Source organism: Branchiostoma floridae, chromosome 2 (genome assembly GCF_000003815.2).
Source record: "Branchiostoma floridae strain S238N-H82 chromosome 2, Bfl_VNyyK, whole genome shotgun sequence".
Classification (NCBI taxonomy): domain Eukaryota; kingdom Metazoa; phylum Chordata; class Leptocardii; order Amphioxiformes; family Branchiostomatidae; genus Branchiostoma; species Branchiostoma floridae.
The window spans coordinates 31,543,561-31,557,009 of record NC_049980.1 but is presented as its reverse complement, the minus strand read 5'-3'; the positions used below and the strand labels follow the sequence as shown (position 1 = coordinate 31,557,009).

The 13,449-nt window shown below is 41.7% G+C and overlaps 2 protein-coding genes across 2 annotated transcripts in view; both read left to right on the top strand.

The window, feature by feature from the left end:
- LOC118409175 (zinc finger protein 845-like) overlaps positions 1-3,463 on the top strand; it is an 8,998-nt gene extending 5,535 nt beyond the window's left edge. Inside the window, exon 2 of the mRNA XM_035810044.1 lies at positions 1,354-3,463. Within this exon, the coding sequence (XP_035665937.1) occupies positions 1,354-2,605 (1,252 nt within the window). The 3' untranslated portion in view covers positions 2,606-3,463. The remainder of the gene's footprint in view (positions 1-1,353) is intronic.
- The window catches only part of LOC118409578 (zinc finger protein 436-like), a 39,147-nt gene that overhangs the window by 7,831 nt on the left and 17,867 nt on the right, over positions 1-13,449 (top strand). The gene's annotated exons all lie outside the window — the stretch shown is intronic.

Here is a 13,449-nt window from a genome sequence, read left to right as displayed (position 1 = left end):
AAATTGGCAGGATGTTGTGGTACGTGTGTGGGCTACAAACACGGCAACATTGGAACTTCAGTCACATGATTTATTAGCCAGGATGACTCCAAGCAGATGCTGTGGTGTCCTAACATTTTGTATGATTCAAACTTCAATACGTAAAAAGCGTAAATAAAATACCATTGACAGATTTTGAATTTTCCTACTTTTGTCTTGGGTTGTACAGGGCTCGAAATACTGGGTGCATCCAAAATTGGAGCTGTGCGCACCCAAATATTTTCTTAGGTTTATGTATGTAAAGATATCAAAGTACTAGTATACAACATATTCTTGACATTTAAGTTTTATTATTAGGTTATTACTTAAATTTAAGTGGTGCACTTTTTTAAGCTGGGTGCACCAGAGCACCTAATCCCCAAAATGAATTTCGAGCCCTGGTTGTATTACCCCTACCCATATCACCAAATGATTCCTCTAATATGGCTACAATGAAAATATTATGAAAGTGATGCAAACTAATACTGTAGGCAGGTGTAAATGTGTGTGTTGTATGTGTGTGTGTATGTATGTATGTGTGTGTGTGTGTATGTGTGTGTGTGTGTGTGTAATGTGTGTGTGTGTGTGTGTGTGTGTGTATGTGTGACTGAGTGAAAAATCGGAAGGAGAATCCAACTGAGTGTATGTGTGTATCTGTACATGTGTATAAGAGCATTTGTGTAAGTTAGTGTGTGTGTGTGTATGCGCTTGTGTACACATGAACATCTGTGTATGTGTGTATTTACGTCTTGTGTGTGTGTGTGAACGTCTCGTGTGTGTGTGGTGTGTGAGTGTACGTCTCGTGTGTGTGAGTGACACTACTGTGTGTGTGTGTGTGTGTGTGTGTGTGTGTGTGTGTGTGCGTCTCGTGTGTATACGTGTGTGAGTGTACGTGTCATGTGTGTGAGTGACACACTACTGTGTGTGTGTGTGCATGGTGTGAGTGTGTGTGTACATGCCCATCTGTGTATGTGTGAGTGTAAGTCACGTGTGTGTGTGTGTGTTTGTGTGAGTGACACACTGCCTGTTTGTGTGTGTGTGTGGATTTTTATGAGTGCTTGTGTGTACACCAGGACTGATCATAAATCTACCAGTCACCAGCTGACTGGCCCATATTCTTGCAAAATTTAGCCAAATTAAGGAATTGTTTTGTGGTGCAAAATGTGCGTGGGCTGCAAACACTGCAACATTTAATTGTTCAGTCACGTGTTTCAGTAGCCAGGAGGTCTCCAAGCAGACACTGTCGTGTCCTAACATTTTTCTATCAGTATGATGCAAACTTGTAAATAGAATACCATTGATGAATTTTAATTCTTTCAACTTTGTCTTCATCAGTTATAGAAGTGACCAGATGGCAACAACAAAGAGCCAACGTGATAATGCAAGCAGAGGTTCGGTTGGAGGGTTTGTCAACACTCTTCATAGGTGTGAGAAGTGCGTCAAGCAGTTCAGTACACCAAGCGAGCTGAAGAAACACATGCGGACTCACACTGGGGAGAAACCCTACAAGTGTGAGGAGTGCAGCAGGCAGTTTAGCGTGCTGGGTAATCTGAAGAAACACATACGGACTCACACAGGGGAGAAACCCTACAGGTGTGAGGAGTGCAGCAGACAGTTCAGTCAGCTGGGTAGTTTGAACAGGCACATGCGGACTCACACAGGGGAGCAACCCTACAAGTGTGAGGAGTGCAGCAGGCAGTTTAGCGTGCTGGGTAATCTGAAAAAACACATGCGGAGTCACACAGGGGAGAAACCCTACAAGTGTGAGGAGTGCAGCAAGCAGTTCAGTGAGCTGGATAGTTTGAAGAAACACATGCGGACTCACACAGGGGAGAAACCCTACAGGTGTGAAGAATGCAGTAGGCAGTTCAGTCAGCTGAGTGATCTGAAGACTCACATGCGTACTCACACAGGGGAGAAACCTTACAGGTGTGAGGACTGCCGCAAGAAGTTCAATACACCCGGAAGTCTGAAGAGACATATGCGGACTCACACAGGGGAGAAACCCTACAAGTGTGAGGAGTGCAGCAAGCAGTTCAGTACATCAGGTAATCTGAAGACTCACATGCGAACTCACACTGGGGAGAAACCCTACAGGTGTGAAGAGTGCAGGAGGCGGTTCAGTCAGCTAGGTGATTTAGAGAGACACATGCGGACGCATACAGGTGAAAAATCATACAAATGTGAGGAGTGTAGCAGGCAGTTTTGTCGGCTGGGTAATCTGAAGAGTCATATGCAGACTCACACAGGGGAGAAACCCTACAGGTGTGAGGAGTGCAGCAGACAGTTCAGTCGGCTCAGTCATCTAAGCACACATATGCTAACTCACACAGGAGAGAAACCCTACACGTGTGAGGAGTGCAGAAGGCAGTTCAGTCGGCTGGATCAACTAAAGAAACACATGCAAACTCACACAGGTGAGAAACCCTACATGTGTGAGGAGTGCAGCAGGCAGTTCAGTCGGCTGGATCATCTAAAGAAACACATTCAGACTCACACAGGTGAGAAACCCTACATGTGTGAGGAGTGCAGCAGGCAGTTCAGTCGGCTTGATAGTCTGAAGAAACACATGAAAACACACCTGTGACAAATGTCTTAGAAGGACTGACGTGAAAAAAGACACTAGCATCATACGTACGCCACAAACGATTTGTTAAGTTCCTTTTCCTTGCTACAGTGTTTCATGCAACGGTTGTGTTGATTTCAGACTGTAATGCATAGCTGATATTTACTGTTAAATTGTATAGTACACTCAGCCCGTTGAGGCTCGTTCGATTAGTTTCTAAGTATATGGTATAAGTTTTAATGCAAACTTTGTTTGGTTAGTTTTCTAGCTTTCTATGTTATTAGTTAAAATGTCACAGTATGATGACGATGCTTGTTTTCTCCTGAAGTCCTTTACGGTAGCTGTAGAGATGATGGGCACTGGGTTATGTTCATTTAGGTCCCTTCTGTTACATAAATACGGATGCAATTGTAGCATTTCAGCACTCTCTGTAGGCTAGTGTAGCATTCTGATATTGTAGTTGTAGGGTTACAAACTGATGGTGTTTATACAGGTAGGGATGTTTGTACGTCTCGGTTCTTATCAAATTTCCATTTATAACACTTTTATGTATTTTTCATATGATAGCTGCTTTGTTGTGAGTAGTTTTCTATGTTAATGTTTTAGAGATTAGTAGACTGTAAATTGAGTCAATACAGTAGCTGTAGAGATGTGTTCACTTATAGCCCCTTTAGCTCTTCTACATTTGTTTGTTATTTATTCTATTACAGTTCAGGTTCATTGTAGCATTTATAATTAGCATTCTGTTATTGTAGCTGTAGATATAGTAGGCATAGGTCACAAACTTATCTTGATGTTTGTATGGGTAAGGTATTAGTAGATCTCTTGTATGTGTCCGTTTAAGTAGCTCAAAGAATGCGAAATAAAGTTTGTTTTTTTGATTGGTCACAACATTGAATGGAGTTAATTTATTTACGACGGACTTGTAAACTTTCCTTTGCAACCCAGATTTTGGCAGATAACCTCGGTACATCACGCAAAAGGAAAACTATATAGAATGTGTACAGGATTGCTATTAATTATACTAAAGGGGCAATGACATGTGAATTCTTTCTGTCCATTTGAACAATTTCGTTAAAAACAATTGCCATCCTAGATTGAGTCGTACGTCACGAAATAGTGTTCAGTGCACACTAAGCTCTTAGCAGAGATTTCGGTCAGTGTCATCTTTCCTCGGCAACCTTTTCTTACGATTCTATGTTTCCCTGGTAGTGGCGTTGATTAAGATTGAAGTAATTAAAAGAAATCGTAATCCAAAACACCATAATTTTCCTACGCCATCGAGCAATTTTGCTTTGAAAGTCTTTTAGCGTTTGTATGTAATATATATGGCATCCTCTTTATATTTCTAACTCTGGTACAAGTTGATGCAACTTGATCCTGTGCGGTGAGAGTGAAAGCCAGTAAAGAGTACATTGCATGACATCATCTGGTAAGCAGTAGACGGTCATCTTTAGCTTTCCTGTGGATACTCAGGTACAAGAAATTGACCTCAGCTGTGTCCAGCGCATTTCCGATTGTTGGTGAGGAGTGTGTGGAAAAGACGGAGGAGACTTTCTCTCTAGCTCGTCTTTTTTGTGAGGCCATTTCTCGTTCTGAGCTATTCTAATCGCAGATAACTGTCAGGTAATGAGTGTTGTAACTCTCAGTGTAACGATATCGAAGTACAGAACCTCAAGTAACGATTTCGCGATAGTTTAGGGTCTTATTAGTCTATGTAACACAAACTCCGCTGTCCAGGGAATACTGCTCCTCCGAGCTATACTTTAGCACTACGGAGTCGTGAGGCACGCCGAAGACAGGATCCAACTTGTGTTCGCTGGGCCTTTTTTCTAGCCCGTCGGGCCGGATTCTTGAACTCCCTAGATTCCCAACGCACCTTTTTCCCCCCCCGTTTTTGAGGCTACCAACTTCAATTTGCTGAAGACTTTTGTAGCCTATATAGGAAAGTCGTGTAAAGTGCCTTTCCCAAGGGCACAAGACCGCTGACACGTCGGGGTTTGAACTCAGGACCTTCTCACGGACCTGAGTGTAACGTGCTGACGATTGGGCCACGCCGTCCCACATATTCACCTACCTACCTAGCCGGGCGAAAAAACAACTCCAGAAGCCCGAGGTAATCCAAAGGACGGGAAAAAAAGCTTCATTCATAAAAGCCACCGGCAGGCCATTTTTGTCATTATTAATGCGGGAATTTGACCCAATGTGACCCCCAAGAATACAACAAAGAAGCTTTGCCACATTCCGCAGGATAGTGCACACAGGACTACCAAAAACATTGTACAACCAACTCACATTTCAGTCAACCATCAGTTGTTACTAAACACGGTCAACAACAACAAACTGCATCAAACTGTCAAAACCTAAGACCAATGCAGAAGGAAGCGCTTCCTATACCGAATGGCTTGCCACTGGAACACAGTTACTAAATGAACTTGTATTTTTCTCTCAGCTGTATAGTTTGTAATGTACATATTATGTTATGTATATATGTAATGTTGTGCGTGTATTTATGAATTTTATGTAGACCACTGGAAGAATAGCTGGCAACACAATGTTGTAATAGCTAAAAGTGGATCTGAATAAAGTCAAAGTCAAAGTCGACTTTGGAAAAATGATAGCAGCTCATTCGTCCCATGTGGTTTCTTCAGTTTAGTTCAAAGTTTCAAGGACACTAAACTGAAGAAACCAGATTTACTGATCCAGACAGCCTCCTTTATTCCGCGTTCGTCTGTTGTCCTCTCTGTCTATGACTATATAAGGAATTTACAACCTGATGAAACTATTTACGGAAAGCCCATACCCACTGTACAAACCAGAAGTTCACGTATGACCCACTCTGCAGCTTACCAAATCCCCTCCAACAGAACACTATACAGACAAAACACCATTTTTCCCACGAACGATCAGAGAGTGGAATGATTTCCCGGTGGAGGTGGCACTCTCGGCTCGACATCTCTCTCAACCTTTAAATCCAAAGTTTAACTTCCTCCGACCTGCGCGGTAGACCCCATGAAATTTAAAGGCTGCAGAATCCTCAATATGATGAGGGCGGCAGCCTCAAACTTATGAAGAAGAAAGAACTCCAAACGGCAGGTTTTGCTTTGTATAGAGAGATCCAAAGACAACATTGAGTTCTGACCCACAAGTTTTCTTTTAATGTTTCTCCCTCTCAGCCCAAAATTAATTTCACGGGTGAGCTAGCCATCAGCTGTAAGACAAAGCCCACATCTACTGTACAAACCAGAAGTTCACTTCTGACACACTCTGCAGCATACCAAACCCCCACCAGCAGAACAATATACAGACAAAACACCTTTTTACCACGAACGATCAGTGGAATAATCTCCCGGCGGGGGTGGCACTCTCGACATCACTTTCAACCGTTAGATCCAAAAGTTTAACTCCTCCCGGCTTGCTCAGTAGACCCCAAGAAAGTTAAAGGCTGCAGAATCGTTAATATGATGAGGTCTCAAGCGAAAGAAGAAGAAAGAACTCCAAACGGCAGCTTTTTCTTTGTCTCCAGAGATTCAAAGACACAATTGAGTTCTGACACACAAGTTTTCTTTTAATGTTTCTCCCTTTCAGCCCAAAATTAATTTCCTTTCCAAGAAAGATTAGTCATCGACTTGCAGAAAGGCACCCAGACTTATTAAGGTATTGCTTGCTGTGTGATTCATTTCTATAGCTATACACTGCGCGACGGTTGTCTGCAAAGTTCGGTCAAAATGTACGAGCAAGCAGAGCCGGTCCGGACCCCTTTCTCGCGACCTCATGACGGCCAAGCCCCCGGGCCGTCGGCTCAACCCCCTCCTGTCCATCAGGGTGGTTCGCGCGGGCGTGTCCGCCATGGCAACGGGGCTGACAAGTCGCAAGAAGAACAAGAAGCGTCTTCGCACACGTACGCAGAAGCAGAGGCGGCCAAACGTGACGCAACGTACACGTCTGCAGGTAGGCTTGTAGTCTTGCAACTTGCCTTTTTCAGTACAATATGGACATTCATTTGCACCATTAGGTAGAAGTTTTATGTAGAAATGGTGTGTGGTCACCTACGGGTACAATTATTGGAGGTATCAAGCAGATATCAGCGTTTGAATACCCGGTCGTCTCCGCGACTTTATTTGTCACAACTTTTGCACAAAGTCATGATCAGATGGCGCAGCGCGACCGTCGAAGCAGTACCAGATCCAGGCCGAATCATTACCAGATCCAGGCGGTAGGCCGAAGCATTACCTGAGGGATTTTTGCAAATTTTTTGTTTGGCGAACACCTCCGTCAAATATAGCCATTTCTGTCCAATGGGGCAGTTTTTGACGGAGGTGTTCGAAATAGAATAGAGGGTTCTATCTGTTCGATATGGCGTTCGACAGGATCGGTCCATTGGCACCGGTTAGGAATTACAGCGAGAAAACTACAAAGTTTCTCCCCCAAAACGTGTTTCTTTGTTGTTTGTTCTTTGCTGCCAAATCCAATTTACGCCCAATACAAACATATGTCTGTTTTTCTGCAGAGACCGCTTTGATTAGGTGATGCTAGAATGTGTAGTAAACATTACACGTCTTTCTTAAGTTGATTTTGTACTTTTTTTGTGCAGTTTGTTTAGCTATAATTGTGCTTGAACAATGTATATCTGTACAATTATCTTAAGGTTATATTTTTGGTAGCGTTTGTGTATGTGTGTGGATGAATAGCCTAACTCGAGAGGGTCTGGATAAATTATATTGATATTTGGTAGGTGGATGTTGATAAGACCTGGAAATAAGACGATTTTGGCCCCATAGTGGCGTGTTTCAGTACTGCAGTGCAACTCCCGGTTTTAGTATCTTGAGCTCTGAACATGGTATGGTCGTGATTTTTGACCGGTAGATAGCCCTTGGAACAAGGAGTAACCTTGTTATGTAGGTTGTGCTTATACAATGTATATCTGCATATTTATAACCAAAAAGGTTAACTTGTTATGTAGGTTGTGCTTGTACAATGTATATCTGCATATTCATAACCAAAATTATATTTTCGGCAGCGTTTACGTGAGTATGTGTGTGGAAGAATAGCCTAACTCGAGAAGGTCTGGATAAATTGTATTGATATTTGTTATGTTGGTGTTGATGAGAGCTGGAAATTTGTTGTGTAGGTTTGAGTCTCCTAGAGTCATTTTTAAACGGTAGGAGCTCGTTCAGTTGCAGACATTGAAGGAAAACAACTCAAGAAGAGGTTGACGGATTGTCGTATTCTAGATATGATTGGACGAAAATTAAGCAAATCATATTCATTTGCATAAATGCCAATAAAGCCTTCCCCAAGACAATATTGTCTACTGCTATTTAGTTGTTGAAGATGATCAGCTTCATTCAGACAAATTAGGACTTATTTGTATAGATAATGAGAAACACACATAATGCCTCAGTTGAACAAAAAATCACTTGTCGCCGGAATTGAAAATTTCAAAAACTGCTTTTGTTGTAATTGCATCACTTCGACTTAGTCTAGCAAAAAGCTTAAGAGGGAATCTTTTAATAAAAAACTTTTTTCATGAACGTAGTCGGAAACGCAACATTAACGTCCTAGGCCTTGATTATTTCTTCATTACCTCCATAAAATGTCATGGAGGTTATATCTTCAGTAGCGTTTGTCTATCTGTCTGTCTGTCTGTCAACAAGATAACTCAAGAACGGCTGGATGGATTGGTTTCATAAATCGTTTGTTGGTGGGGTGTGATGAAAGCTGGAAATGTATAGATATTGGCCCCCTAGCGGCTTTCCTTGGTACTGCAGCGCAGCGCAGCTTCCGGTTTACTATCTCGTGCTATGAACAAGGTCACGAATCTTTAGTATTAGATAGCTCTTGTGCTCAGGATTCAGTGATATGAGTTTGAGTCCCTAGCAACTAGTTTTGGGATAGCAGGGGCATTTTTGTCAAAAACTTCTGATGAAGTCGTTAACTCAAGAAGGTACAAACGAATTTTCATGATTTTTGGTATGTGGGTACCTCAGACAATTCTGTACAAAATAGAATACTAATCATGCAAAATAGAAGTATATTTACATAATTAATGAGACTAATCTATCAAAGCAGTTTTTTTCAATGTATCTCTTGTTCCGGACATGATATGGTCTTGACATTTTAGTGGTAGATAGCTTTTAGCGTCATAAAAAAAGTGGGACAAATTTCATTTCCCTAACATTTATTTTTGGAACTGCAGGGGTATTTTTGTAAAGACATTCCAAAGAGGATAACTGCAGAAAGGAATGACGGATTGACTTCATTTAAAGCATGCGTGTAGCTTTGGCAGAGATGTATTTAATAATATACATGCTATGCAAATGAGGGCTTAATTTGAATAAATAATGTCGGAATCGCATAATTCCATTGTTTTCAATAACTGGACTTCAATGAATATAACACATATGAGTTATGATAGATGGAACATAAGCAGATACCACATATGCTGATGAGGAACTGATTTGCATAATATATGCGAACATTGCAAAACCACTCAATGATTAATGATGGGAATTTTATACTTGTGATATGTGTTTCTTAGTCAATGATGAACATCACCATGCATAAATCATGTACAAATGCAAGTCATTTACATAGAATTCAAGAAGCTCTACATATTTAATGGAGGTATGAGGTCGCCGAACTCTAGTTTGTTTATAATTTCAATAGCTTCTTGAATCCGTATGCAGATGTAAACTCAGTTATAATCTCTAACAGACTGCACCTATCCGGGTGGAGTACGCAGTCGACATGCTGTCTGTAGCTTCATCCGCTCCCACCGCAGCTGTATGGCCGCCGGCATTGCCGTCCTGATCGCTGTGGGACTCGCCCCTCTGACGTTCATCAATAAAGCGGTAAACAGTCTTGTGACACGAACCTTTTTCTTAATATCTTTACGCTGTTTCTGTTGTTCTTTGTAAGGAACTATATAGTTAAGACATGCTGCTGTATTTCCTTAATTTTTGCGACGTTCGTCTTTAGGAAATAACTCAACTGTCCACCACTGTTGACGCCTTGAAGCGCGACCAAGACGGCATGCGCCAGCTGTCCACCACTGTTGACGCCTTGAAGCGCTACCAAGACGACATGCGCCAACTGTCCTCCACTGTTGACGCCTTGAAGCGCTACCAAGACGACATGCGCCAACTGTCCACCACTGTTGACGCCTTGAAGCGCGACCAAGACGACATGCGCCAACTGTCCACCACCGTTGACGCCTTGAAGCGCGCCCAAGACGATATGCGCCAACTGTCCACCACTGTTTACGCCTTGAAGCGCGCCCAAGACGACATGCGCCAACTGTCCACCACCGTTGACGCCTTGAAGCGCGACTTCGACAAGGAGAGAAGCCAAACAGTCGCCTTGGAGCAGCGTCTTCACGAGATTAGTAAGTTCGATTTGAGTTGCTATATTTGTGAGGGTCTATTTACAAACATCATCAGAAAAAAAGGAGAAAAAATTTATTATTCCATTGCATATTATCATTGTTATCAATAATTCCTATACCTGCAGGATGAATTGGATCAATAAATGGAGTCTGTGCTCACAACAACAGTCAATCACCTCACCAAACGTTCTACGTCAGAATATACCGAAGAGTTCCTCGGCATAATGTTTAAACACAATGTGTTGATGCATATAATGTCTCTAATCATTCATGATGGTAATTGTTTAAGATAGTCTGCTACGACTAACCGACTATGAAAAGGTAGTTTTTCTTTAAGGCCGTAGGGAAGGGAGTTACTATATCCACGGTGTTTAAGACATGGTTTTGGGGAGACGGTGCTCACGTCAGATACACATTTACATACACCTGAGTCGTGTTGAGTACCTTTTCCAGGGGCACAAGATCGGTAGCATAGCAGGATTCTTATGGAGTAAATGGGATGATTTGTTAGTGATGGAATTCTTTAACATTCTAAAATAATTACCGACGTCTATCCCTACGTCTGTTGTTCACTCAATGCTTTGTTTTTTCAGCATCCTGCTCTAAAGGTTATACAGAGTTCCGTGGAATCTGCTACAAGGCCTTCAATACAAGGAAGACCTTCAGCGGAGCGGCCGCGACCTGTAGTGAAGACGGCGGCACCCTCGCCATGCCCCGAGACGCCGAGACCAACGCCTTCCTGGTCCCCTTGTACATGTCCGTGAGCGACAGGGTACCCTTCTGGTTCGGCCTGCACGATCAGATCGAAGAGGACAGCTTTGAGTGGGTGGATGGTTCTCCACTTGGAACGTACAACTCCTGGGGTCCGGGAGAACCAAACAACGCCTGGGGCAAGGAGGATTGTGTTATGTACATACGCCCAAATTTGGGGGCCAAGTGGAACGATGCTACGTGTTCTGGGCTCCATCGCTTCATATGCCAGGCTGTTCCAGGTACTGATTTTGACCGTACCGTTTTCTGAAATTCTTTTATCTAGTTTATATATCTATGAATATCTCTTTGGGATTGTCCCTACAATTACATTGGTAACTGATTTCCTAGGGCGTCTTTGCAGTACAAAATCATAACAAATCAATCATGATTACTGAAGTATGTGGAGAAGGACAACCTCAAGCCAACCGTTCACACTTACGCCACAGCATCAGAAAAAACACTGGAGCCGTTTAGGAACTTTAGTCGAACCGACACACAACAAACATGTTTCGCCGTGTGGCTTCCTCAGTATTATGGGCTCGAATGAGCATAGTACAACATGGCCTTGCTTTTATAGGCCGGGTTGTCCTTCTCCACATACTCTACCAATCATGAGTATTAACATAGAATTGAATGATGAATTCAACATCAGCTCATGCCACACTCATAGTTCACAGGCAACCTAAGCAATACTACAGCGTCAAAGTGGAAATATTCTGAATAAGGCAATCTGCATGATATTGACATCTACTGCCCTGTATTCTCACATTTACATCATAATTTGATACTTTGACTTGTTGAAAACAGTCCAGAGACAAGTTGCACGAGGATATTCCTTATTATTGTACCCCCCCCCCCCAAAAAAAAATAAGGACTTGATCTGGAATCCTTATGCAACTCATTCCCGCGCTGTTTTTAACGGCTCAATTTATTAAGTAGTTATGTAAATGTGCTTAAATAGTGCATTAGATGTCAACATTATAAAGACTGCCTTATTCAGAATATTTCCACGTTTAACAATGTGATATTGCTTAGGTTGCCTTTAACATTCCACAGCTACATTATCTACCGCACTAAGTTGGTCACACCACCTCTGCAGCTATACCACAAACCAATTATAGATATAAAACATCATTCCACATCTCATACATGCTAATTCTGCTCTTTTTCCAGGACGTCCATAAGTGACAGGCCGAAAACTTACCACCACAGTACAGCGGCTCTCCGAAAATCTTACAAGTAAAACGTCAAAGCTGGAATTACAGCAATGGGCCTAAAATGCACCTTGCCATCTTAAATCTTGCTACGTTAGAAACTAACAAAGACCTAGTGAATAGGCACCGTAAGAATGAAGCAATGCTGTAGTAATCTCCAGGCAGATCCACCGGTGGCAAGGCAGTATCTAATTGCTCAACCAGCATCCAACAGGTTCAGTTCAGTTGGATACTGATTCAAAGGTCATTTGGATACTGCCTTGCCACCGAGAGATCTGCTTGGAGATCAGTACTGTACAATGGCAGTCACGTCTCTGTTTTCATTGAGAGAGAAGCCTCGTAGACAGGAGTTCTTTAATGTATGTACAAACATTCTGGAGAAAGGAAGGCTCCGGGTTGGGCCGTATCGAATTCATCGCCTGTTCCTGGGTACATTTCTGTATAATTACACAAGAAAATGGAAGCTAATAAGTCAATGAAGATAACTTGGCACTTTTCTGTTTTCACAGTAGGTTGGCTCCATTTTGTTGGAAGTTTCTTTGATATAAGACTATTTCAAAAGTTGCAGAGATTTTCTTACTTCATTACAAAATTGTGCTCATTTGTGCCATTGGAGAAGCCGCCTTAATGAAATCTCTTTATAACAGGCTGCATAAAAGTCGTTGTAACAGGCTTCATAAAAGTCGTTGTAACAGGCTTCATAAAAGTATTTGTAACAGGCTTGATAAAAGTCTCTGTAACAGACTTCAGAAAATTCTTTGTAACAGGCTTCATAAAAGTCATTGTAACAGGCTTCATAAAAGTCTTTGTAACAGGCTTTATAAAAGTCTTTGTAACAGGCTTACTGAAGGTCTTTGTAACAGGCTTTATAAAAGTTTTTGCAACAGGCTTTCTAAAAGTCTTTGTAACATGCTTACTAAAGGTCTTTGTAACAGGCTTCATAAAAGTCTTTGTAACAGGCTTCATAAAAGTCTTTGTAACAGGCGTAATAAAAGCCTTTGTAACAGGCGTTAGAAACGTCTTTGTAACAGGCTTAATAAAAGTCTCTGTAACAGACTTAATAAAAGTCTTTGTAACGGGCTTCATAAAAGTCTTTGTAACAAGCTCCATAAAAGTCTTTGTAACAGGCTTCATAAAAGTCTTTGTAACAGGCTTTCTAAAAGTCTTTGTAACAGGCTTTCTAAAAGTCTTTGTAACATGCTTACTAAAGGTCTTTGTGACAGGCTTCATAAAAGTCTTTGTAACAGGCTTCATAAAAGTCTTTGTAACAGGCGTAATAAAAGCCTTTGTAACAGGCGTTAGAAACGTCTTTGTAACAGGCTTCATAAAAGTCTTTGTAACAGACTTGATAAAAGTCTTCCTAACAGGCTTCATAAAAGTATTTGTAACAGGCTTGATTAAAATCTTTGTAACAGGCTTCATAAAAGTCTTTGTAACAGGCTTCATAAAAGTCTTTGTAACAGGCTAAATAAAAGTCTTTGTAACAGGCTTAATAAAAGTCTTTGTAACAG